Raw genomic sequence first — 25,433 nt, 5'->3', positions numbered from 1 at the left:
CATGCTGGTAGTTGAAGTCCAATAGTTGCTATATTATATTATATTATATTATATTATATTATATTATATTATATTATATTATATTATATTATATTATATTATATTATATTATATTATATTATATTATAAAAAATAATAGCAATTCAGAAATTAGTTGTAACTTTTTTATTTGTATACATAAGTATCAAAGACAAGGACTCATGTAGAATACAAACATATCTGATAAATACATAACTCTAAACCATACAGTCATAACGCAGTGGATTTTAGAACTGTGCAGCATAGTTTGATTCTTCTTGTCCCCTTGAGTATACTCAATTCACACTGATGGAAAATTGTTCTCCAAGTGCTCATTTCGGTATGATATAATATTTCTGTCCCATTGGTGATCGTTGTAACAGGTTAGTGCTTTGTAGGACTTTAATTGGGTGTGAGGTGTCACTCTGTCACTGTACAGTTTAATAAACATAAGAATTACTTCGGTCATATGATGTGAGTGGTGAAAAGTGATGAAATTTTAACCCAAATCAAACACCTATGGGACATCTTCTATTGGATTTTTTACTATCATCGTATAACACCAAATGATGGCATTTCTTAGAAGAGTGGCATTGACTCCCTAAGCTTTGGAGACATGTTAACACCAGGTAAGCTTTTCAGCCCTGCGTCTTCATAATACATACAAATGCATTTCATTTAAATTTGTCGTCTGACTGTGAATTAAATTTTATTTACAGAGCGTACAGTGAAACTGAGAAACACTGAAAGGCACTTCATGTGGGGTACGGCTGGTTTTCTTGTGATGTATCTGGATCCAGCAGATCATCTGCATAAATATCCTCTGTTCTGGGAAGAGATACACAAGCAACAAACTTTTTCAACCATATGTAGTATGTTTGTATGAACTGCGGTGTATTTATGTGTTAGACAAAAAAAGGTTATGAGGTGTACAAGTGTTAGTTGTGCAAAATAATGTTTAAACAGTTACTTTATTTGCTGTAATGATTTTGGTATATGATATAATAATTCTTAAATACTTACATTACTTCCAGAGTGTCTTCAACTGCAACCTCCTCTACAACCTCCACTCCAATGATCACGTTCCTCCTCACTGCTTAAATCAAATACAAGAACATTTTGATATGTCTCAAATGGATACCTGCATAAATATATGTGTGTGTTGGCTGAATGACAACAGTAATCTCAGCTTTAAACACTCCGATGGAACATCTTAGTTCAGTACATTTAATATCACAATTGCTAAGGTAAAGGAAAAGGATATCATTAAGGAAAAGACCCTAGAAACTAGGTGTAATCTCACCTCCACAGTAGATAAATGGAGATCCTGATGAGCAGTGACCCAAAACAGCTTGTTCCCTCTGTCTATAAACACATCTCTGGGTTTCCATCCCTGGACCTCCAGAGCACTGACAACCCATGAAATGCTGGAATACATCTCCTTGCTCAGCTTCAACCACTGTTATTTGCTGCAAAGGAGCACCCGCGTCATGCTGACACAGCCCTGTGCTGTTGGGAATCCCTGAGTGGACCTGAGGCTCATAGATGGACCACTGACCATCAGCAGACTGACTGATAATGTCACCACATCCTGAAGAAATATATGTGAGATACAAAGTTAACTTGACCAATCAGTGGCTGAGGTCGAGCTATACATTACACTAAACAACAACCAAAATATACATGGTTTATTAATGCAGAGGATGGCTTAGAGTTACACGTCATGGCTGAATCATATGTCTGAACCATCTGTTTCCTCCACCTGCTGATTAGACCTGCTGGGTTTGGACTAAAACCATGGTCAGCAGTCAGCAGTATACTGGTACACATTCCCACGCACACATACACACACAACAAATATACAGAAATAGCAGGGAGGGTGGGGTTTCACAAACAAAAAAGCAACATTAAATAGGATTAGATTTGTTAAGATTTGTAATTTATACCATTTACTTCAGTGGTGAAAGCAGTCATGCTACCAACAGTAAGTCTTTGCAAACTCATTCTTCAGCAATAAGAGATACTTGGATTTAAATGTGACTTTTGTTACATAATGTGGCAGCTAAGGAGAGAAAAAATTGAGCATGTGTACTTGTTTAGCTCTCCTCTTGGGAAATCAACCTACACTTTCATTTTATCCACAATGATGACTTGGATCCTTATTGATATTTCTATTATTTTATTATCAGTTAATATAACTAAATACAACAGCAGATCCTTTTTATTAGTCTAGGCCAGATAGTATGTGTGATATCGTTCAGTTTTTTAAATGACATTGTGATCAACTGAACACACATGCATTTTCTTTTTTTTCTTTAAAAAAATGTTATGTTTGTCATACGTTCCATGTAGATTTGCTCTCAATGAGTAAGGTTCTGTATGATGTCATTTAATAATTAGATATGCTTTTTATGCATTTTTAGTGCCTACTTTTTGTTATGTTTCCCATTTTTTAACCTGTCCTGCTGCATTTACAGCTGCAAAAACCTGACATCTCAGACCTACCTGTATTATAGCAACATACAGCTGGAAGTTCTCCTGTTTCTTCACCCTCCTCTTCTTCTTGGTGGCTCACCATGACAGAAACAAGGCTCCCTGAGTGCTGAGGATGAAGACACAGAGAAGGTCTGGGTGACCAATTCCAGCATTCATGACTAAGTCTGTACATCCCAGCGCCAACTTCAGCACCGTCCACTGACGCGTGTGGTTAAAGCGGTGAAACAGATTGCCTTTCTGCCTCCTAAACAAACGATGGAGCCTCTGATTGGGTTTTCTCTGGACTGGAGGTGGAAGCAGAGGAAATGACTGTATGAGCCACTTGAGAGAAGAAGCTGATTGGGCTGTTTGTTTCTGCCTCTGATGTAATGTCTTACATTAAAGGATCAGTCCTGTATTTTAATCACAAAACATAAATAAATAAATAAATAAATAAATAAATAAATAAATAAATAAATAAATAAATAAATAAAATCAACTTCTTAGTTTTGTACCTAGCTTTCAGCAATAAAATTGTTTCTTTTTGGCAAATCCAGTCATTTTTTAAATAGTAACATCTGAGAATTTATTTTTACTTAAGTGGTTATCTTTAAGGAAGGGCCAACATAAGGAAAGATTATAAGGATTTATCACAGAAAAACTATAAGTAAAAACAAAAACAAACATTCTGTATGTCTTAAGCAATTTAAAGTGGAATTTAAAATCTCCAGGGCATTATCATGGTAGTTTTATACTTTATAAACCACTGACAACTTTTTCTATCAATACATTTCTCCTGATTCATTTTTTGGTCTTGAGGATACTTACTGATGCAAACACTTCAATCTCATGAACAAAGTACTGCAAAACAAACAGACAAAAACAAATCATGTCAACTAAGCTAAAAGACAAATCCAGAAAACAAAGAAAGCAAGCACACTAGGAGGGCAGGGGGATAAACTAAACTTAATTTCTCTCATTCCCATTTTTTTCGTTTAATATCTCTTCCTGCTCTTCTGTCCTCCAGATGCATTTAAGGAATCGATATTTTGGTAAACAGACCTCAATGATTGATTCTGGGTCATGAGCACGAGACCAGAGGAGACAAAAAAAGAGAAACGAGAAAACCCTAAGGGAGGGTGGGAACAAAACATGGGATTAATAATAACACAAAAAAACACATGACGATTTAAGCTTTAAAATGAAACAATATGTGAACTGAATGAGGGGCCAGAATGAAACTAACACATACAAAGAGTTGCAGACAGAGACGAACATAGGAGTCAGTCACATAGAGAAAACCACTGGCAAAACAGGAAGTGTGAATAACAACGAAAACCCAGCAATCAATATTCAAAAACAGACAAAAGAAGAAAGAGAATAATAACAACATAACCAGAAATAATACAAAGATCACGACACTTTGCATTACAAAATGTGCAATATGATCTTGTTATCACACGTATGTACGTAAAAGCTTTGTACAGCAGCTCATAGATAGTAAAATGTCACTAAAGGCTTTTACCGTAAAAATTATGATTAGAAATAATTCGACTGTGGTGGTTAACCACTTTAAAACTGAAGTATTGACTGATATTTATGGTGTACATTTTTAATCCATTAATTTACTGCAGAAAGGTTTCACTTTTACAGCCAGCCCTCTTGATCATATTGGTCAATTAGAGGTCACATGTCCTCTCCTTTCCAATCAGAACTTAATGTGGTGGCTCGCACTGAGGAAAGTGGACATTTGCCCCTCCGAGGCTTCACAGTTGTCTGTTTCTTCTCCGAGGTCGTACTTTTTATATCAGGTAAGTTCACATTTAGATCTGTGCGTCATTGTACTTCACGGCACTTTATAGCCTCACTTCTCGGTGTTTTCCTGCGTACATCACCAGACACGCCCTCAGTCGCTAGATTTGTTTTGCTCTGAGTCGTTACTATTCTTATGTTTATTTCGTTTTGTAACAGGAATAAGATGGCTTTTCCCGGATACGGCGCTGGCCCCGGTGGATTTCCAGGAATGGTAAGAAACCGTTAAATTGTGATGAAACGGTTTTACAGCCATCAACCGACCTTCGTCCCGGGATGGGCGTCTTTTCCAACCAGTCCGGAAGTTGGACGGTTTGACAGAAATTCCGCGTTTAGATCCGTTACATACAGGTTTCCATTTGAAATAACATGCAAACATTTTGACAATATATTTGGTTTCAAAGTATCTTAAAGAATTTTTCGGCTTTAAAATGAAACTCGAGCAGTATTTGTGTGTTTTAGATTCGTACTAACTAATGACTGTATAAAGGATGCATTCCGCAATCGAGCAAAAGTGTTGTTTTTACTTAAAAGGTACTCAGAGTATAAGATGATGTAGGCATTTGTGTTGCAAGCACACAGCCATCTATTCTCTTCCGCTTATCCTTATGAGGGTCGCGGGGGGCTGGGGCCTATCCCAGGTACCAAAGGCGAGAGGCGGTGTTGTGCCAAAAAGTGATTGTCTGCCAAAAACTGATTTCCGGTATTTGCCAAAAAGCGATTGCTCATATTTAAAGTGCTATAAGTAACTTGTTGGGCTATAATATGTTAAACATATGTCAAATGCATCCCTTATGGATGACATAAAGTCATCTTGAGCCACAAACAACATTCGTGTAGCAAGATACAAGCCGCAATCAGTTTTTGGCAGCGACTTTTATATAACCTTTATTTATGCAGTAAAAAAAATCTCATTAACATTAAAAATGTATTTTGTAAGAGTAAGTTGCCCAACAGGACAGCAGAAATGGCAGCAAATATTACAATAGTTCTGTAAAAATATTTTAAGTGGGGATAAAGGACCGGATTGGTTATAATGTAAGTACAAGTTGTAAAGATACTTAAAAAACAGATAATATTTTAATTCTTTATGTAACCCCTTTGTATCCCCTGTTCACCGAAGTCTATTTACGAACATACGTAAAGATATTACACATAAAAAATACACAGAAACACTGGAAATCAGTTTTTGGCAGACAATCACTTTTTGGCACAACAGCGGGCTACTACCCGGACAGGTCGGCAGCCTGATGCAGGGCATTCGCACTCACATTCACACCTATTAGCAAATTTATATTAACCATTTGACTTAACCCCACTAACTGGATGTCTTTGGGTTGTGGGGAGGAAGTCGGAAAGAAACCATGCAAACACGGAGAGAACATGTAAACCCCACACAGAAAGCCCCTCACCAGGTGGTGGAGTCAAACTCAGGATCTTCTTGTTGTGAGGGAACAATGTTAATCACACAAATACCCATGATTCTTATATTATCACATTTTACTTTAAGTAGCATCAAGTAGGATTTAATAAGCTCATAGTGGATCATAATTCTAACCTGATAATTGTTTCTAAAATCCTAACCATAGCACATCTGAAGCTGCCACACCTCATCAGAGCAGATAGTTTGTTCACAGTGTAGTCTAAAGCAGTTAGATTTATACTAATAATTATACTAATTATATAACAAGTGCCTTGTAATGATTGTATCCAGATGTGTTGTGCAGCTTTTATTTATCTATATATCTGTTATTTTTATTACAGTGTCCATTAATGACAGAAATATTGGTGCTGGAGAAGGATGGCACATCTTCTTCAATGAGGCCTCAGAAAGCAGCCACGCAAATTAGAAAATACACTGAATCATTTCAAGCCTTTTAAGTGGCAAACAGGATTGTGAAATGGTCAGCTAGATGGGTTTTGGTTTATAAATCCTGTGGTTACATTTTAGTTTCTCTCAGGAGACCTGATAGAAAGTTTTTCACCCAGTCATGATTGATTTTGCCTGCTGATTTAAAATGACTGAAATTGGAGGTTGGTAACCTACATAACCTACATAACCTAACTATTGTTAGTGTGTGTCACTTTTACAGCTGAAGTAATTAGATGATTGAACTGTTGGTTGACAGACACACATTCATAATGCGCTTTTATCTAACACAGTCACACTACAATGGATTGAGGGCATTTCGGGGTATTACCCCAAGATTTTTCAACACATGGACTAGAGGAGCCAGGAACAATCCTACAACCTTCCGATCGTTAGACCATCCACTTCACCTGAGCCACACCTGCCTTTATGCTAAAATTCCTTTGCTAAAAACATTTTAGTCCATTGTTAGGCAACATGATGATGTCATACTAATTGATAAAGCCCTTTATATATAACCTAAATGCTAAAGGCTAAAAAGTGTCATATTTGGTTCCGTAACTAATAACTTAAAATAAATAAGTGTTTAGGAGGAGTTGGGTGGTTAAAAAAGCCCCCATGAACAGACAGATAATGTCTATTATATGTGTATTATTATACACGAGTATAGTATACTATTATTAGTATATTATATTGATATCCTTCAAGATCCTGTTGTTTTTGTGAAATATCTAAATCATCTATTTTCATTTAAAGGTTTTCATTTAAAAGCATTTAAGAAATTCAAAAATAATATGTTTATTTATATTGAGATTTTTTTATAATAAAGTTTGTATAAAGTATAGTTTGTTATTTTCATAGCAGGACATTGAGTTCTATGGAACTCAAGTATATCTACAAATACAGAATAATATGAAGAATCAGCTAAATCTCGCTGATTTTGATTTCTTTCGTTCTAACTTTCAGCAACAAGATCCTCTCTATGGTTATTTTTCAGCTGTTGCTGGTCAGGTAAGAGACAAAAGTCAAAGTCTCAAATCACTTCACTGATTTTGGACCTGATGAACTGTTGATGTAATGACCATTCATGCTTCTTTAAACCTTTGTAAAGTAGCTGATAGTTACTTAACCGTGTTGTGTATCCCACTTTGCCGTGTTTTCATAAACCCCGACAGGATGGACAGATCTCAGCAGATGAGCTGCAGCGCTGCCTCACGCAATCTGGCATCTCTGGCTCATACCAACGTAAGAGCAAAGGCTGTTTAGAATTTAAAAAGCACCTCAAACACAATACTGATTTTGGTCATTTCATTTTATATCTAAATTATATCTGTACCTCTTGTTAAATAGTACTGTGGTGTGACTTTTGGTCATAGTTATAAAAACCTTTGCTCTAAAAATCATTTAGCATTAAGGGGAACTCTCTTGTTGGCAAGCAGCAGTTTAAGTGCTAACCAGTTTCACTGGTATTGTATTCAGTGCCTCGAGACCTCGAGAACTGTTTTGCACTGTTAATGAATTCAATGAGATAGCTTAAAAACACAGAACAGCCCATAATAGTTCTGCTTTTGAAGTCTTTTTGTATGTGACAGTTGATGCAGACAGGAAAAATGGGGGGACAGGTGTTGGGTTAAGAGAACGTGGTTTGTTGTAGTTAGTCAACGTTCGTTCACATTTCTTTCTGCGTGACTTCACAACTGTGGTTACATATGAGAGCAGTTAGTGTTTGTTTTTGTTCAATCTTTAAACCACCTTGTATACAGATTAAAATCAGTGTTTGTATCGGTCTGTCATACCTGTTAATAACGGTGATCTCCTTATTACACAGTTAATGTTATTTGTATATTTGCCCAGATGAATCCAAACATAGTTATCAGTTGTATCTTTATGAGCTTTGTTTCTTTCCACAGCCTTTAGCCTTGAGACATGCAGACTGATGATCAATATGTTGGACGTATCCTTCAGCTAATCATCCAAAAGACATGTTTAGTGGATTAACTGATATGATGACAGTTGCTAATGGAAAAACACTAAATGACACAATGCGCTATAGGAAGGAAAGGAAACCATAACTTGGGTGATGTATTAAGGGTCCTTGACTGACTCTGCTATCTCAGAGGGATCTGTCCTGCACTATGGGCTTTAATGAGTTCAAGGACCTGTGGCAGGCTCTGAATGGCTGGAGGGGGACCTTCGCATCCTTTGACCGGGACCAGAGTGGGACAATAGAGGGCCATGAGTTGCAGCAGGCCATCAACTCCATGGGTAAGAGAAAATTAAAATTAAGTTATGACTTTGACAACAGTCAGGTGTCCACTGGAGCATTGCAGCATGTTTTGCTTGCTTGAGTTATTCCCACTTTTCTTACCAATCCCAAAGAGGTGCTGTATATGTACAAGTCAGTTTAGCTGTGATGAGGGATAGAATCCAGCATCCTTGTTCGATGTAAAAATACATGTCAAAGTTTTTCTAAACCTTATACATCAAATAGAAAGGATGTTATCTAAAGTTAAAATATTTTAGTGCAAAATTCTCCAAAAGTTCATACTGACCCTTCTCTGGACAGTAGAGACTGCCTAGAAGGTCTCTAAGGGAAAAGGACTTTGAACTTTGTCCCGCATATTTCTGTGTATATGGACTATACATGCACAGACTGCCTTGGGTTTTAGAGTGGCAATAAAGTAGATGTTAGCCAAGTGCTATGACCATTAGATAATGTATGTGTGTTCATTCAGGTTACAGTCTGAGCCCTCAGGCTATGAACTGCATCATGAAGCGCTACAGTCTGAACGGCAGAATCCTCTTTGATGAGTTTGTGAGCTGCGCTGTGAGGCTCCGCGCCCTCACCGGTGAGTCGGTCAAGAAATGCATTAAACTGGACATAGCAGTAAATATTCTTGACAGAGGACCTTTCTTAGGCTCCTTGAATATTGCTTGATCCTTTTTTTTACGTGTATTTAAGTTGTAAACAGGATTAAGAGGACAACATAAAATTATGTTCTTTCATGAGGTTTTTATAGATAGTCATACAGCTTTGTTAAAACAATAAAAGAAAAGAATACCTACAATGACAGAAAAGCAAAAGAAATAAATTGTGTAATAAAACTCATGTGGCTTTTTTTTAATGTGTCTTTGTTTTTCAGATCAATTTCGAAGGAGGGACACAACCCAAACTGGCAACGCCTCATTTCAGTATGACGATGTAAGTTTTTTACAGCTGACGTGTTTCTTCTTTGTCTGAAGAGTTTGTTTTAATGCCGTGTTTTCTTGTGTCAAAATAAACACAGTTTATAATTTTGTCACCAAATGCTGGAGGGTATTTAATTTGAAATTTGTGTAGAGTTTGTATTAACAGATGTGATGCTGTTAGTTTGAAAGGCAGACAAAAAACAAGCCCTCTTACAAAAACAGAGCTCCTGGGTTGGAAACAAGACTCATGAACTGTTGTACCCAATTATACAAAGAGAATTAGAAATGAAGACTCCGAGACTCGAGACTAATTTCAGATAAAGGCTTTGGTCACTGTTTAAGGAATAAGATGTTCATTATATAGTAAATATGTTCATTAAACCTAAATATGCTTTTTTTTTTTTAAACCATAATACAGCTTTTATTCAGACAGATTACTTAAAAACACTTGAAATAATTACAAAAATCTGATAACTATTTTTTTCAAACAATGTAAAACTGTGTTTTGATGACATCACAGAACTTTAGTTTGCCAGCCGAAACACTCGAGTTGGAAGTTGCATTAAAGTTGAACAAGTGAGACTAAAGTATGTTGGAAATGAACACTGCCACCCTGTGCTTGGAAATAATATTCCATGTGAATTCCCTCTTGCCACAATCCTGACTGTACTGTTGTTGACACTTGTTATACACTCAGCCTTTCCTTCTTGAATGGAAATTATTAATAACTTCTTGCTGTGTTGTTTTAGCAACATATCAGCTATTTCTTCACTACAGATGGGTTTAGCTCCTAGTTTGGTTCGAGGGGCTGGGCTGGACGTGGGACCTCAGTACCGTGTGTCGATCCCACAGAACTGTTCTGCATAATCTGGTTCCAAAACAGGATGTCAGTGCCTGTTTCTGAGATGTCTTGGCATCCTTTCTACAGATTTGTGATGCTGATTGTCTTTATATTTAGTATGTTTTAGAAATATATAGACATCTTGGCACATTTTAAGGTTATAAAGAAAACCTGTAAGCAACAGTGTTTTATTTGCTACAGAAAAAAAAATCTCCTAAAGACTACAAAGACTACGGGGTAGCTGTAGCTCAGGTGGTAGAGCAGGTCATCTACTGATCGGAGGGTTGGTGGTTCGTTTCCTGGCTTCCCCTAGTCTGCATGCCAAATATCCTTGGGCAAGATACTAACACCAAATATGAATTGATTGATTTCTTGTTTCTTACAGTGGCAGCAGGAAGCTGCAAACATGCCTTAACCAAACAGAAACAGTTGCCTGGAAAACTGAAACAATTGGATACATTATTAAAGTTATTACACATCCTAATAAAAATGTGATGTAGTAAAGAAAAGAATTGCTGGAGAACTGTGTAAGAGTTGTAGAGTAACATATTATCTTTGTCTCTGTAGTTTATCCAGGTCACCATGAGCATTTGAAGAGGACAGCACGAAACAGAGGGACACCCACCACCTTTTAAAATCTTATATTAATGGCATTTCTTCATATGTATTTTTACACACATTATTGTACAAAATGTCACTGAAACATTCCATTTTACCAAAAACCTTTTGTAAAGTAATGCATAGTGTTAAACTTAAGAACAAGTAACCTCGGTGTGTGCTAGTGTCATTTGAGTGCCTGTATACTGGAGCTTATTAGTGTCACTCTTACATATGCATGGGCTCTTACCACTAGTAACGATGTAAACCCGCAGGCTGGTCAGTGGCATGTGAACTTTAATGGAATTAATAAAGAAATATATGAATTTACTTATACTTTGCTTCTATTTACTTCTGTTACCTTTGGTTTAAGTTTCTGTCCTTTTAAAGCTATCTTTTCTGTCCTTTAAATGCATGCAAGACATGCAATTAAAGGACAAAAAGGTGCTTATAAATTCAGTGAAGCGTCAGGTTAATTACACTGTTTGTTATATTATTAGCTTGTGAGTTATTTTATTGGGATTTATTTCATTTGAACATTTAACATTTATATGTAAACTAGTTTTAGTGACTGTAAATATGTATCTAGAAAAACAAATGATTGCGACATGTCTGCTTAAACTTATGCACAAAACCACAAAGTAGTCCCAGAGTATAGGCTATTTAACCCCCCCTTAAATAACATTTTAGCTTTTAGTCTACAGTAGTGAACTATATGGCATTGGGGGAAAGAGCAAAGGACCACATAGTAAGTAACAGTCTGTGTTGGGTCCACGTTTATGAGACAAATAAGAACTGCATGGAAGCGCTCCAATTTGACACAATCAAAACAGAATCTTGCTCATTGTTTTATTTCCAATGAAGACTTCATGTAATCTTCAGGAGTTTATATTTTCCACAGTTTTCCTCAGCTTTCATGACTTCGATGTGTTTAATTATGTCAGCTTGACGTGATGGTGTCAACTTGTTATCCAGATCATTTTCGTTTTTTATGTTCTTCCTCATTTGTGAGAGAATCGAAAGCACAGTATTTACCGTCAATGGGCTTATCTGTAATGATTAGAAGAAACTGTTAGAAATACGTTATAATAATTTGACAGCAAGCCTGTTACCATGTCTTATTTGTTTCATTAGCTTTTTTGTTTTTCTTCATATTTCCATTTGTACCATAAATGTAACTGCTATTTCTGTATTTCTACACCAGGGGTGTCCAAACTTTTTGCAAAGAGGGCCAGATTGGGAAGGTGAGATGTGTGGGGGCCAACCATTCAGCCTGAAATATTTTGAACCATTAACATTAAATGCAAATGAAAGATTTTACAATATTTTTTTTCCTTTTTTCAAACACAAATTTTTATTATGATCGATTTATTATTAAACGTTTTCACCAAAATCATGTATTTGAAGAACACATAAAATGAAGAAAAAATAAACATCTGAATTCAAAACACGTGAACAGGAAAATAACATTAAGAGTAGACTTATTCAAAAGTACAAAACATTATGGCCCATATAAATCCGTACATCACTCGTTTATTAGTTTTTTAATTGACCATCAAAAGTCCTCAAAAAACTACAATATGTTATTTTATTTTGAGTCAGATATCAAAAACAAAAATGGATGTGTTTTCAATTTTAAACCAACAACCAGGATAAACAACGAGTATTCCAACTGCGATGCTCGGTGTCATCAGGGTCCACGGACAAAGGAGAGGAAAAAAACATGATCTCCTAACAGCTGCAAAATCCTGAAAGCGGTGTTGAAACTCCTCAGCCAGAGAAGAGATGTCTGCTACATACCTCCTCATTTGTGTACTGATATTGGTTTGTGGAAAACTGGTCATTATTTCCTGCAGTGATGGGAAATGTGTGGTATTGGGCTGCGTTTGTGAGAGGTGTCTTTGGAAAAGTAGCAGTTTGATGTGTGAATACAGTTGGCTTACCACAGCATTTAGCCCCTGAAGGCTCGTGTTCAGCGCGTTATGTCAACTAAAAATCCAAAATCAGCCAGCCAAACATGATCAGGTAGTTGGTTGGTTGTAATTCGTATTAGTTAATAATTTAGAATATGATGACATGCATTCACAAAGAATTTTTACAATATCTTAACATTTATGTGTTTCAGTATCAACTGATTACTGTACTTCTCATATAGTTTCAGCTCAAATAATACATATACATATGTGGTGAAATATGTCCTTGTCTTCTCCTTGGCCAAATAAATTCTTTGTACCCACATAAACAGCAAAGTGTTTGTAAGCTTTTTTCACTCTGGAACATCCCTTTGGAAATGAAATTATATCTCCAAATGTGTACTGAAAATAGTCAGATACTGACTGCATAACAAGAAAAATAGCAATATTTTCTCTACAAATAATAAAAGATTTGAATGAATGTTTTAATAATAATACATTTTTTATACATCCAGTAAAATACAATAACAACAGCACTGCAACAATAGTGTGGGTTAGGTTTACATTTATTTGTTGTTATTCCAGTAAAGTAAACTGAAAGATTAGGGGTCAGGATGTACCACAAAGCTTTTGTGGAACATCGCTGATAAAATGGCAGGTGTCCAGATCTGGTACTTTCTTCATACTTACAAAATCAAGTACCAAACTATTCAGTTGGCTAAAGACAAAGGAGGGTTGGGGTTCCCATGTTTGAAAGACTATTATATTTCTGCTCAATTGAGGACATTAGTGTGTTGGTGTAATGTAGATTATCAAGCGAGATGGAAAGAACTAGAAACAGTGACCTTAAAAGATTCTCCAATTCAGGCAATTCTAGGGGATGTGACACTTATTAAAAAACAAATTCATCAAGGAAACCAATGGATTAACCTACCTTTAAAACTCTGGTTACAATTTCTTAATAAGAATGATTGGATTGAAGAGGTTAGGATTTTAAGATGGTGCGCTTTTGACAGTGATTTTTTACCTAATGAATTAGACGTAAGATATAAAAAATGGTCTGGACAAGGTTTAACGGCATATTGTATGTTTTACGATAAGGGAATTCTTAGGGACTTCCAATCAATAAAAGATCAATACCAGTTAAGTAAAACGGACTTTTTTAGGTTCTTACAAATTAGGCATCATCTATATAATTTTATACCTAAGAGAACAGATCTTTTTTCTTTACCTGTTCTGAGTATATTTGTCAAGGCTTATCAGGCTGACACAGGCCTTAAGGTGATTTCAAGATTGTACAAGGGTATACAAGAGGTTAAGAAGTGGAATACTACCTACATCAAAAAAAAATGGGAAAATGAAACAAATATAGCAATATCAGATGACATTTGGTATGAGCAGTGCGCTTTTCAGTGGAGAATTTCTAGTTCTAATACATGGAGATGTTACGGTTGGAAGAGTATCTGTAGGTTTTTTATGACCCCTGCACAAAGTAAACGTTATTTTAATCACTCTAATTGCTGGAGAAATTGTGGGGCCCAAGGAGTAAAACATTTTCATCTGTTCTGGTCTTGCCCAAGGATCAACATTTTTTGGGTATTGATCCACTCTGAGTTGCAGATTATTTTTGGTATGCAGCTTCCCTTTAATTGGGACGAACCTTTGTTTGGATATTTATACTCAGTAAATGTAGATAAAATGTCTAAGCAGTTGTATGGTATCCTGAGTTTGGCTGCCCGTAAAATTATTACCAAGAAATGGCTTAGTGCGAAAATTCCATCACTGGGTGATTGGCATGAGACTGTACATGGGATGTTTAAAATGGAAAGAATTACCTTCATTAAAAGACTCCAGTTTGATATATTTAGTGAAATTTGGGGTAAATGGAAACACTACATCCGGTTAAGGAGACCCGATCTTGTTTGAATCTTTGTAACTATATATGCCACATTTCTGAATCGTTATGTGTTTATATGTATATGTTAGTATGTATGAGACTACAAGTGAACACATATGTAAGTAGGTATGTGTATGTATGCTTAAGAATATGGGTGTGTGAGTGAATATGTGTGTGCGAGTACATACACACTAGAGGGTACACCCGTCTGTTTTTCTTATTTTTATTTATTTATTTTTTATTTACGTCTGTTCTTGATTATATGTTTATTTTGGATTATTTGTGTTTATATAGGTTGTTTAATAAAAAGAGAATAACATACTTACAAAATCATAGTATGAAGACTTCTCAAATGTAAACAGTAACTTCTAAAAGTATTTAGACATTTGCATTGTTATCCAAGGTCAGGTGTCATCATTATCCCTACTGCCAAACGCACCTCAACAGATGATGCTACTCTTAATTTTTAAAATCGTGGATTTACAACATCCTTAAGGGACACTGAATGCACACTGAAGGGAATTGTTTTGAATGAAATCTAAACACAGTGAAGTTTATAAAAGTAAAACTGTGAATACTTTCTACTCATGCAGCTTGCAAAAGTATTACTTTTTTTTGTTCCATCAGAAGTTTTCTGTCAGTCTTTAAAAAAAAGCATTTTACATGTTACACTGGCAGTCTTACACAAATAAATATGGTTTCTATGTGACATATAATTCAGATTATACAAAACAGAAATAAAAAAAGTAAGAAGTAACATCACCGTTAATCTCTACTACTGTGACCACCAGAAGGTGAAATGTCAAAGCAACCAGGATACAATTCCTCATTTTTGTAACATTAAAGAATTAAGAATAAAGAATAAGCAGAGGGGGTCACATACGTTTCCAGAAGCTTCAAAATAATCCCATATAAGGCAAACACTTGACTGGTTATACAGTATCTTTTTCAAGCAGTACGTGACTTCTTCAGCATATTCTGTTCTTGCAGAACATGTCTTTGTGGTGAGATGACAGGAACTGGCAAATGCGGTCGCGATTTCAGTTTCACTTTCTTGCAGAACTCTGTAAGTTTAAAAGGTTACAACATGAAACAATCTGGCAGGTTCAATAGGTCGTGTGTTAACAGTTTATAAGCACTTGTTTTAAATTTTTATTCTTTACACATAAATCGTTCTCATTAATGACAATTACTATCTCCAAAACTGTCAGCTGTATCATAATCTGCCCACACATATGTGTGTGTGTGTGTATATATATATATATATATATATATATATATATATATATATATATATATATATATATATATACTTTTACACCCAGCACGCCCCTGCGGGCGGTTTATCCTTCAAGCTCGGGTCCTCTACCAGAGGCCTGGGAGCTTGAGGGTCCTGCGCAGTATCTTAGCTGTTCCCAGGACTGCGCTCTTCTGGACAGAGATCTCCGATGTTGTTCCCGGGATCTGCTGGAGCCACTCGCCTAGCTTGGGAGTCACCGCACCTAGTGCTCCGATTACCACGGGGACCACCGTTACCTTCACCCTCCACATCCTCTCGAGCTCTTCTCTGAGCCCTTGGTATTTCTCCAGCTTCTCGTGTTCCTTCTTCCTGATATTGCTGTCATTCGGAACCGCTACATCAATCACTACGGCCGTCTTCTTCTGTTTGTCTACCACCACTATGTCCGGTTGGTTAGCCACCACCATTTTGTCCGTCTGTATCTGGAAGTCCCACAGGATCTTAGCTCGGTCATTCTCCACCACCCTTGGGGGCATCTCCCATTTTGACCTCGGGACTTCCAGGTTATACTCGGCACAGATGTTCCTGTACACTATGCCGGCCACTTGGTTATGGCGTTCCATGTATGCCTTGCCTGCTAGCATCTTGCACCCTGCTGTTATGTGCTGGATTGTCTCTGGGGCATCTTTACACAGCCTACACCTGAGGTCTTGCCTGGTGTGCTAGACCCCAGCCTCTATGGATCTTGTGCTCAGAACTTGTTCTTGTGCTGCCATGATTAGTGCCTCTGTGCTGTCTTTCAGTCCAGCTTTGTCCAGCCACTGGTAGGATTTCTGGATATCAGCCACCTCCTCTATCTGCCGGTGGTACATACCGTGCAGGGGCCTGTCCTTCCATGATGGTTCCTCGTCTCCCTCCTCTTTCTTGGGTTTCTGCTGCCTGAGGTATTCACTGAGCACTCTGTCAGTTGGGGCCATCTTCCCAATGTATTCTTGGATGTTCGTTGTCTCATCCTGGACTGTGGTGCTGACACTCACCAGTCCCCGGCCCCCTTCCTTCCGCTTAGCGTACAGCCTCAGGGTGCTGGACTTGGGGTGAAACCCTCCATGCATGGTAAGGAGCTTTCTTGTCTTTATGTCAGTGGCTTCTATCTCCTCCTTTGGCCAGCCTATTACCCCAGCAGGGTACCTGATCACGGGCAGGGCGTACGTGTTGATGGCCCGGATCTTGTTCTTACCATTCAGCTGACTCCTCAGGACTTGCCTGACCCTCTGCAGGTACTTGGTGGTTGCAGCTTTTCTAGCGGCCTCTTCATGGTTCCCATTTGCCTGCGGGATCCCCAGGTACTTGTAACTGTCCTCTATGTCTGCAATGTTGCCTTCTGGTAGTTCAATCCCCTCAGTTCTGACTACCTTCCCTCTCTTTGTTACCATCCGACTACACTTCTCCAGTCCGAACGACATTCCAATGTCATTGCTGTATAGCCTGGTAGTGTGGATCAGTGAATCGATGTCTCGTTCACTCTTGGCATACAGCTTGATGTCATCCATGTACAGGAGGTGGCTGACAACTGCTCCGTTCCGTAGTCGGTATCCATAGCCAGTCTTGTTAATGATCTCACTGAGGGGGTTCAGGCCTATGCAGAACAGCAGTGGGGACAGAGCATCTCCTTGGTAGATCCCACACTTGATGGTGACTTGTGCTATGGGCTTGGAGTTGGCCTCTAGTGTTGTACGCCACATCCCCATTGAGTTCCTGATGAAGGCTCTTAGGGTCCCATTGATCTTGTACAATTCTAGGCATTCCAGTATCCAGCTGTGGGGCATTGAGTCATAGGCCTTCTTGTAATCAATCCAGGCAGTGCACAGGTTGGTCAGTCTGGTCTTGCAGTCTCGGCTGATTGTTCTGTCTACCAGTAGCTGGTGTTTTGCGCCTCTGGTATTCTTGCCAATTCCTTTCTGTGTCCCGCTCATGTATTGACCCATGTGCCTGTTCATCTTAGCCGATATGATGCCTGACAGGAGCTTCCATGTAGTACTGAGGCAGGTTATTGGTCGGTAGTTGGAGGGGACCGGTCCCTTCTTGGGGTCCTTGGGGATCAGGACCGTCCGGCCTTCGGTTAGCCATTCCGGGTGTCTCTCGTTAACTAGCAGCTGGTTCATTTGTGCTGCCAGACGCTCATGGAGTGCAGTCAGCTTCTTCAGCCAGTAGGCGTGAACCATGTCGGGCCCTGGTGCTGTCCAACTCTTCATACTGGAGACCCTTTCTTGGATATCTGCCACTGTGATGGTTACTGGATCCTGTTCAGGGAGGTCGCTGTGGTCTGCCCTCAGATCCCCTAGCCACTGAGCATTGCCGTTATGGGTTGCGTCCTTCTCCCATATGCTCTTCCAGTATTGCTCCATCTCCAGCCTTGGTGGTGCTGTTCTCTTATTGTTCCCTTGCCACTGAGAGTACACCTTTGCTGGTTCTGTGGAGAACAGCTGGTTTATTCTCCTGCCTTCTATCTCTCTGGTGTACCTCCTCAAGCGGCTGGCCAAGGCTGTGAGTCTTTGCTTGGCAGTTTCCAAGGCCTCAGGTATGGACAGCTTGCTGTATTTCTTAGGCACCTCATTTGTCGCACCTTTCTGCAACTCCGTTAGTTGGCTAACCTCCCTCCGTGCTACATTGATCTTGCCCTCTAGCCTCCTTCTCCATGGGGGGTACTGCACCTTGTGGCTGTTCAACTTGTAGCCAAGCATCTCACTGATCACTGCTGCCGTATTGTAGATCAGCTTGTTAGTGTCGGTAATCGTGGTTGTAGGTATTGCCCGTAGTGCTGCATTAACATTATCTAGCAGACCTTCTTCACGTACGTACTTCACGTAATCTTGGTAACCGGCTACGGGGGATCAAGGTTTCAAGCTTGGCCATGATCCTATTTTTCAGGTCAGTTCCTTTCGCACTCAACGATCCTTCTCCTATCGCACTTGGGGCTGTGTACCCAATCTCGGGTGGGGGTGATGATATCTCCCCCCTGACCTGGCGTCCTGACTCCTCCTTGCCGTAGCATTTGTGTTGTACCTCGTCAATCTCTAGCTGTGAGAGCAGTCCCTTCTTTTGAATGTTGGAACACTGAGCTACTAGTTGTTTCGCCGTCATTGTGGATGTTGGGTATCGAAGAATCCATAGGTCCCTCATCCTATTCATGTAGCCCCTTCCGCCGGGGTTACTTGCGTAGTAGCATTCCAACAACGCCCTGTTTTCGTCTCTTGCCCACCGATGCCTTCTTGTTCCAGTAGCCCACTTTTCGTCAGGGTGCCCTGGTTCCTCAACACCTGACGCGGACCTTGTTGATCCGGGCGACGTCCGAGCCGGCATGCCTTCATATTTATCTGTCTCACTCATGTCTGCGGTAGGCTTGCTTAGCATAGGGGGTCTAGCCTTAGGACCCTTACTGGATACAGACGCCCCAGGCAGGAATCGAACTTGCGATCCTCTGTATATATATATATATATATATATATATATATACACATTAAATATATATTGAATTTATCAGTTCAATTTTGTTTTTTATAAATAAAACAAAATTGAACTGATAAAAGCTAAAGTTAAAATGCAAACAGTCTATGCTGGTGATTACCACCACAAGAGTGACAATGATCAAGCTGCCTTCGCTGCCAATCATAATTAGTACGTATGAACATATAAATACGTATTTTTGTAAAGCTGTAACAGAATTTTTGGGGTAAAGCTTTATCAGAATATCTTTTGATACAAAGCCCAGTCGTTCTCGTTGATGCCGAAATTGATTAGATGACTAAGTTTACACGAATTCAGCTTTTAACAACTATAAAATGTTGAAATAGAGTATGAAATACTGAGCAACAACACAAACTACTCACCCATCAGAACATCATCTTTCAGGTCTTGCACTTGGCAAAGTCAGTAACAACGGCTCAGTCCCAAAGGCCTGGCACTGTACTTATTCTGCTCTCTTTTCACCTCCCTCTTTTGAGCATCACGATTATTTGCAATCATATATATATCTCAGTCATAGTTGTCTATCTTAATCAGATGATGGTGGAATGAAACGTATTAATTCAAACTGTATTCAAACAGTCGCAACAATGACGACTTTGACTGGCAAATAATATTGATTCCAGCAGCTGGCAGTTCAGTAAAGCCAGATTATTAGAAGGAATTAAATAAAGAATTGATCAGACTCCGATGGCTCATCACAGAGTGAAATCTCAGCGGTGATAGGAATCAAGTTTCAAGTTTTATTGTCATGTACAGATAAACAGTGTAGCCACATTTACCCATAATGAAATTCTTTGGCTCGTAAATCGAGGCAGGTCCCTCTGGTACCCTCTGGTGGTGGTGAAAATAAGATGGAGGCTTGGATGAAGTGACTTGCATGAGGTGGGTTGCACATAGGTTTCTGCAAGGGAAAATCAAAGATGAGCGGTGTGATTTTAAAGTATGGTGCGTGGAGGGTAATTGGTTTGAAGAAGGTGGGCAGAAAGATGACTAGACTACAGCATTGAGGTTTACAGTGTGGGAAAGTGGAAGTGATGAAATGAAAAAGAGAATGTCAGATTAATTCCTGTATTCTCCTAAAAAGTCCTAAAGCCAGGTATGATCTCATTGTGGTCCAGGAAACACACACTCACACTAGCTTAGCACATCAAACGCCACTCACTGTATTCCCTGATGATCAGTTTACTGAGTTTATTCATTACTGAAGGCACATAGGCGTAACAAAACAAATACAAGGTGTTCAAGAAGAAAACAATTAATAAAAAGCTGTGCACAAATGTGTGATTATGTAATAGCACTTTCATATTTAAGAGTTAATGTATGTGTTTTGTCATGTGTTCATGCATGTTTATTGAACTGTCTTATAACGGAAAAAAAAATTCATTTGTCAGTTGGTACGAGATGTGTGAATCCTGCATCTCCTGCTGAAGCTGGAAGAACAGGCTGTTGTGTGACTATGTCATTTAAACATTACTTCATTATGAATCTCCTTAAATTATTTAACAACCCTGTTATGAGCAAGTCCTGATAATAATGGAGCATGTTGGGTTTGGTTTTTTTGTAAAGGTATCAACTGTCCTATGAGTCAGTCTGAGGAAAAAGATGAGGGACTGCTCCCTCAAATGAGGAACATGGCAGCCAGGCAGAACGCGAGAGGTAAGGTGGAAATCTCTTTCAACTCCAAATCCTCTGATTTAAAGTTTTGGAAAATGTTTTGTTAGGTTTTCAAGCCAGGAGTGTCCCCCAAGGTATGTGTGTGTGTTTGTGTGTGTGTGACCCACCCCCTTTTTCACATCTTGTGCTCTTAGAACTGAAGAAGCTTCTCGGATGAGAGGTGAAACGTCTTCAAGAAACTTAGAGAAGTCCAGACGCTTTTCTTTCCCAGCTTCTTGGACTTCTTTGACTTAATGTTAATTGCACAGTCCGAGAAACTGCAAGCTTTGGGATCAACTGTAGGGATCAACTGTGTTTGCAAATATTGAGAAAACTATCAAATTATTATTTTTTTGCATGTGAGGAAAAAAAATACAATCCAAGGAAAATATTTAACCTCACATGCACAATTAAATAGCTTGAGAACAAATTCAACAACCTGCAAGCACAGAACTTAGCACCCACATGCATAAAGTAGAGCATTTCCATTCACTTTAATGGAATGTTTTTTTTTTGTTTTTTTGTTTTTTTTTACAGCAGTAGCAGATCATGGAGCAGCACAGAAGTTTGAGATTTTGACTCTGATGGACTCAAGTCAGAGTCACCGTTTGCACTGGAAGGTGGTGGCTTCCTCCTCTTCACATTTGTTGCTCCCTTGCAGGACTCCAGGCAAAGATGAAAAGTTTCTGGAAACTGTTCATTGTAACTTTTCGTCTACCATTTGTAAATACAGGAAGGAACTGCTGGATCATGCTGGCAACCCTGTTAACCACAGATCATGTTGTCATTTCATTTGATTTCTAATCACACTGCAATACACTTTCAGATAAAAAGGTTCATTCTGTTCATTTAGACACCGTCTTGAGTAACTGCAATAGAGATTAGATTAGATTAGATTAGATTAGATTAGATTAGATTAGATTAGATCCCTCGGGTGGGAAATTCGGTTTCCAATAGCACAGCACCGACAGAAGTTACAGAATGTGAGCAGAAATATATCATATGTACACATATATAAATACAGAGATATATATAAATACAGAGTATACAAAAGGGATAAATAGAATAAATAGGATAAGAATACAAGGGAATTGCACATTTCAAGTATTGTGAGTCTATTGCACCGTTGGATATTAACAAAAAGTATTGCACAGTGAAAAGGCACTACAGCTTAGTTGTCCCGCCCCCTTTGTCCTGTTTCCCCTCCCTATGCCCTCAAGAGAGGAGTTAAACAGTTTGATGGTGTGTGGGACAAAGGAGTTTTTAAGTCTGCTGGTTCTTGTCTTTGGGGAAAGCAACCTATCACTGAACAGACTCCTCTGGTTGTTTATGGCCATGTGGAGAGGATGCCCAGCATTGTCCATAATGTCCAGCAGTTTCTTTAGTGTCCTTTTCTCTGCCACTGTCCCAACAGTGTCCTGCTTCATGCCAACCACAGAGCCAGCCTTCCTGATCATTTTTGCCAGATATATCAGTTCATTTGCATTTAAGTGTGCTTATACTACATATTTGTGTTTACAACTTTCATGAATTAAACTATGTGTTATTATGTGTTCCTTGAAATGGTAGTGACACCTCAACTTGCCCATGCAACTTTACCTTTTCAATGTTGTATCTAACAACATTGTATGAAGGCTTATACATCAAGGCTTCCAAAGCGCAGCCTCAATTCATGCTCACATCATCTGCCATGAGGATGTGGTCCCAGCTAGTGAAAAAAATAATTGTGAAAGTTTTAATGTGGAACATCACGTAATTATGTGTGAATATCTTTGCATCATAAGTCAAGTACTTAAATGTGTTGTTTGGGGTTGTTATAAGTTACTTTTAAAGTTTTTTTCATTTTTTGTTTCACTTTATCCATACGTCACTGTATGCAGACGAGACAGACAATGCCTTGGATGAACTTATGCAGAACATTGTGGCTGGCATGAACAGAGCATGAACAGTTTTGAAAAGAGCTACATAAATAAATAAAGTTATTATTACAGGGCATTTGATCTTTTGACATAATCATATTGAAACAAATAAATAGTCTGGTCACTGATTGTTGTGCTAAAAGATCAGCTGTTATCCAAGATGCTACGCTCTGCAGTTGGTTTGCCTCTAGACCTTTCTGTATATGCATCGATCCTTCCCCTAATTCTGGCAAGTTTCTGCTGCCTAGCAGTGCCCCCTACTTCTCACCCAAACTGTTTTGTCTCTAACATTTCATTTTTGTATCTCCAGACATTAACTTTTCACACAATCACCCCATTGTACTTGTTTGAAACACTTATCCTCAGCTTCTGAATTCTTATAAGCTCTAATATCTTTGGGAGTTTGTTATGTTTTTCACTGCTTTACCTGCTTCAGAGCACGACCTCTCTCCACAAATCAATTCAAATTTCCTCTGAATCGGTTCCAGACTACAAACAACAGCAACAGGAGGAAAATTGTTGACACACCGCGAAGAGCAAAGATGCCAAGCTGTTACCGAGACAGTGAGCTCAGGAAGAGTGAAAGCAAACATGTTTCCAGCGTCCAAAACAGCAGGACTCTTCCTGTGATCATCATTAAAACATTTACTGGGAAAAAGCTAGCGAGAGTCCTGTATCAAAGCACCTGATCAACAAACGCTGACATTAAAAAAAGAAAACTTTGTGTCATTTGACCCAGCGTTTTGAGTTTTAATATATTTGAATGTTTATGGTTTATGTTTTAGTTCATGTAGTTATTTTTAGCGCATCTATTTTGTCTAGGCTACCCAGTTATAGTTTATTATCTATTAGACTCCCCTTGTGTCTTCTCCCCTTGTGTTTATGTCTCCCGCACCCTTCATGTGTTTCAGTAATGTCATTGTCTCCCATCTTCTCCTCTTGTTTACATTTTGTGTCCCTTGTGTCTCAATTCTTTCATGGTTGATTTTCAGCAGCCATCATATTCTGTTTGTGCTTGGTTATGTCTATGTCGCCTCTCCAGTTCCCTTTTTTTTCTGTGTGTATTTATAGTGCGCGTGTTCCTTGTCACTTCGTCATGTTAAGTCCACTTGTCTCAGTCTGTCACGTGTTTCATGTCTGCGTGTTCCATGTTGTCAAGCTTGTGTCATGTCTGCATCCGGTTATGTTTCCTGTTTTATTTTGAAGAGGTCTGGTGTTCCATGTTCATTGTGTTTATTTTTACTTCCTCTGTAGCATCATTATGTTGATTCATATCAGCTGCTTCCCCGTGTGTTTCCACTTCCCCTGATCACCTCCTTTGTGCATTTAGTCTGTGTGTTTCCATTCATTTCTCGTCCAGTTGTCTGTTATCCTGCCTTGTTTCCACGTCATGCCATGTTTCTAGGGTTTTGATTTTATGCTAGGACTTCATGTCAGGTTTTTATGTTCTTGTTAATGTTTATGTTCCATGGTTTTATATGTTTAGCCTAAATTCAACTAGTTTTGGTTTTAGTTTTCTCCCTTTGCCTTTGTATTATTTTTGCCAGCCTTATTGAATGGCTGTTGTTTTATTACGTCAAGTTTTGTCTCTTTGTGTGTCTGCACTTGGGTCCACCTCCTCACTCCACATAGTCAGCTTCTCAGCCAGACTGCGACACTTACTAAATAAATAAAATTGAACTGAATATCCCCTTGAAAGTCTACAAGAAAATGTGAATGCAGTATGATAACCATCATTAGAAGGAGGAGCAGGAGCAGTACACTCCATGGAGAAGGTAACTAGGACTAAGATCAACCCTATTCCTTAACCTTACACTAAAAAAAAGTCATAATGCGACTGTTGTTGCGATTTGACACTATATAAATAAAACAAAACTGAATTGATAAAAACTAAAGTAAAATGCAGACTTTCTACACTGGTGATTACCACCACAAGAGTGACAATGATCTTGCAGGGAAAGTTTGATAGAAGCGATAATATTCATAATTTATTAATAAATTTATAATTATTTGTTTTTTTTTCTATAATCATATTTCCTAATGACATGTATTATTCTTTAAAATTTAAGTAAAAGACCACTGGTATTTAAGCCAGTTATTGATGTGATCAATTGATGTGAAAGTGTCCTTGTAGATTCATTAGGGAGTTGAACTTAATCTAGTGGACTTATGTGTTGATTTCTTTATTTAGTTATTTTTTTAAAGAATCGTCAGATTGGTTGAAAGTTGTATACAGTTATATATAGGGAGTGCAGAATTATTAGGCAAATGAGTATTTTGTCCACATCATCCTCTTCATGCATGTTGTCTTACTCCAAGCTGTATAGGCTCGAAAGCCTACCACCAATTAAGCATATTAGGTGATGTGCATCTCTGTAATGAGAAGGGGTGTGGTCTAATGACATCAACACCCTATATCAGGTGTGCATAATTATTAGGCAACGTCCTTTCCTTTGGCAAAATGGGTCAAAAGAAGGACTTGAC

General features: G+C 38.4%; 2 protein-coding genes across 8 annotated transcripts; one reads left to right on the top strand and one right to left on the bottom strand.

Annotated features, from left to right (window-relative positions):
- Positions 1-156: 156 nt before the first annotated feature.
- On the bottom strand, positions 157-4,948 carry LOC147318842 (uncharacterized). 7 transcript variants are annotated; one of them, XM_086310990.1, is made up of 6 exons: positions 4,833-4,948; positions 3,322-3,354; positions 2,524-2,620; positions 1,322-1,609; positions 1,042-1,114; positions 157-846 (listed from the first exon to the last, which is right to left on the bottom strand). In XM_086310990.1, the coding sequence occupies exons 3-6, from the start codon at positions 2,594-2,596 to the stop codon at positions 774-776; spliced, it is 507 nt and encodes a 168-aa protein (XP_086167116.1). In that variant the 5' UTR covers positions 2,597-2,620; positions 3,322-3,354; positions 4,833-4,948; the 3' UTR covers positions 157-773. The 7 variants fall into 7 exon arrangements, with proteins under 7 accessions (XP_086167116.1, XP_086167115.1, XP_086167117.1 ...); XM_086310989.1 differs by lacking the exon at positions 4,833-4,948 and adding an exon at positions 4,362-4,792; XM_086310991.1 differs by lacking the exon at positions 4,833-4,948 and adding an exon at positions 4,570-4,787.
- Positions 4,150-11,132, top strand: LOC147318841 (sorcin-like). The gene is made up of 9 exons (XM_086310992.1): positions 4,150-4,304; positions 4,465-4,519; positions 7,142-7,186; positions 7,351-7,420; positions 8,086-8,129; positions 8,293-8,440; positions 8,911-9,024; positions 9,319-9,377; positions 10,773-11,132. The coding sequence occupies exons 2-9, from the start codon at positions 4,472-4,474 to the stop codon at positions 10,797-10,799; spliced, it is 555 nt and encodes a 184-aa protein (XP_086167118.1). The 5' UTR covers positions 4,150-4,304; positions 4,465-4,471; the 3' UTR covers positions 10,800-11,132.
- Positions 11,133-25,433: the final 14,301 nt, after the last annotated feature.

Source organism: Aulonocara sp. 'chitande type north' Nkhata Bay, linkage group LG11, assembly GCF_057382095.1.
Source record: "Aulonocara sp. 'chitande type north' Nkhata Bay isolate Kocher_YH1m ecotype deep benthic linkage group LG11, A_spYH_male_GT1.1, whole genome shotgun sequence".
Taxonomy (NCBI): domain Eukaryota; kingdom Metazoa; phylum Chordata; class Actinopteri; order Cichliformes; family Cichlidae; genus Aulonocara; species Aulonocara sp. 'chitande type north' Nkhata Bay.
The sequence above is the reverse complement of the archived record's forward strand: the minus strand, read 5'-3'. Positions and strand labels throughout refer to the sequence as shown.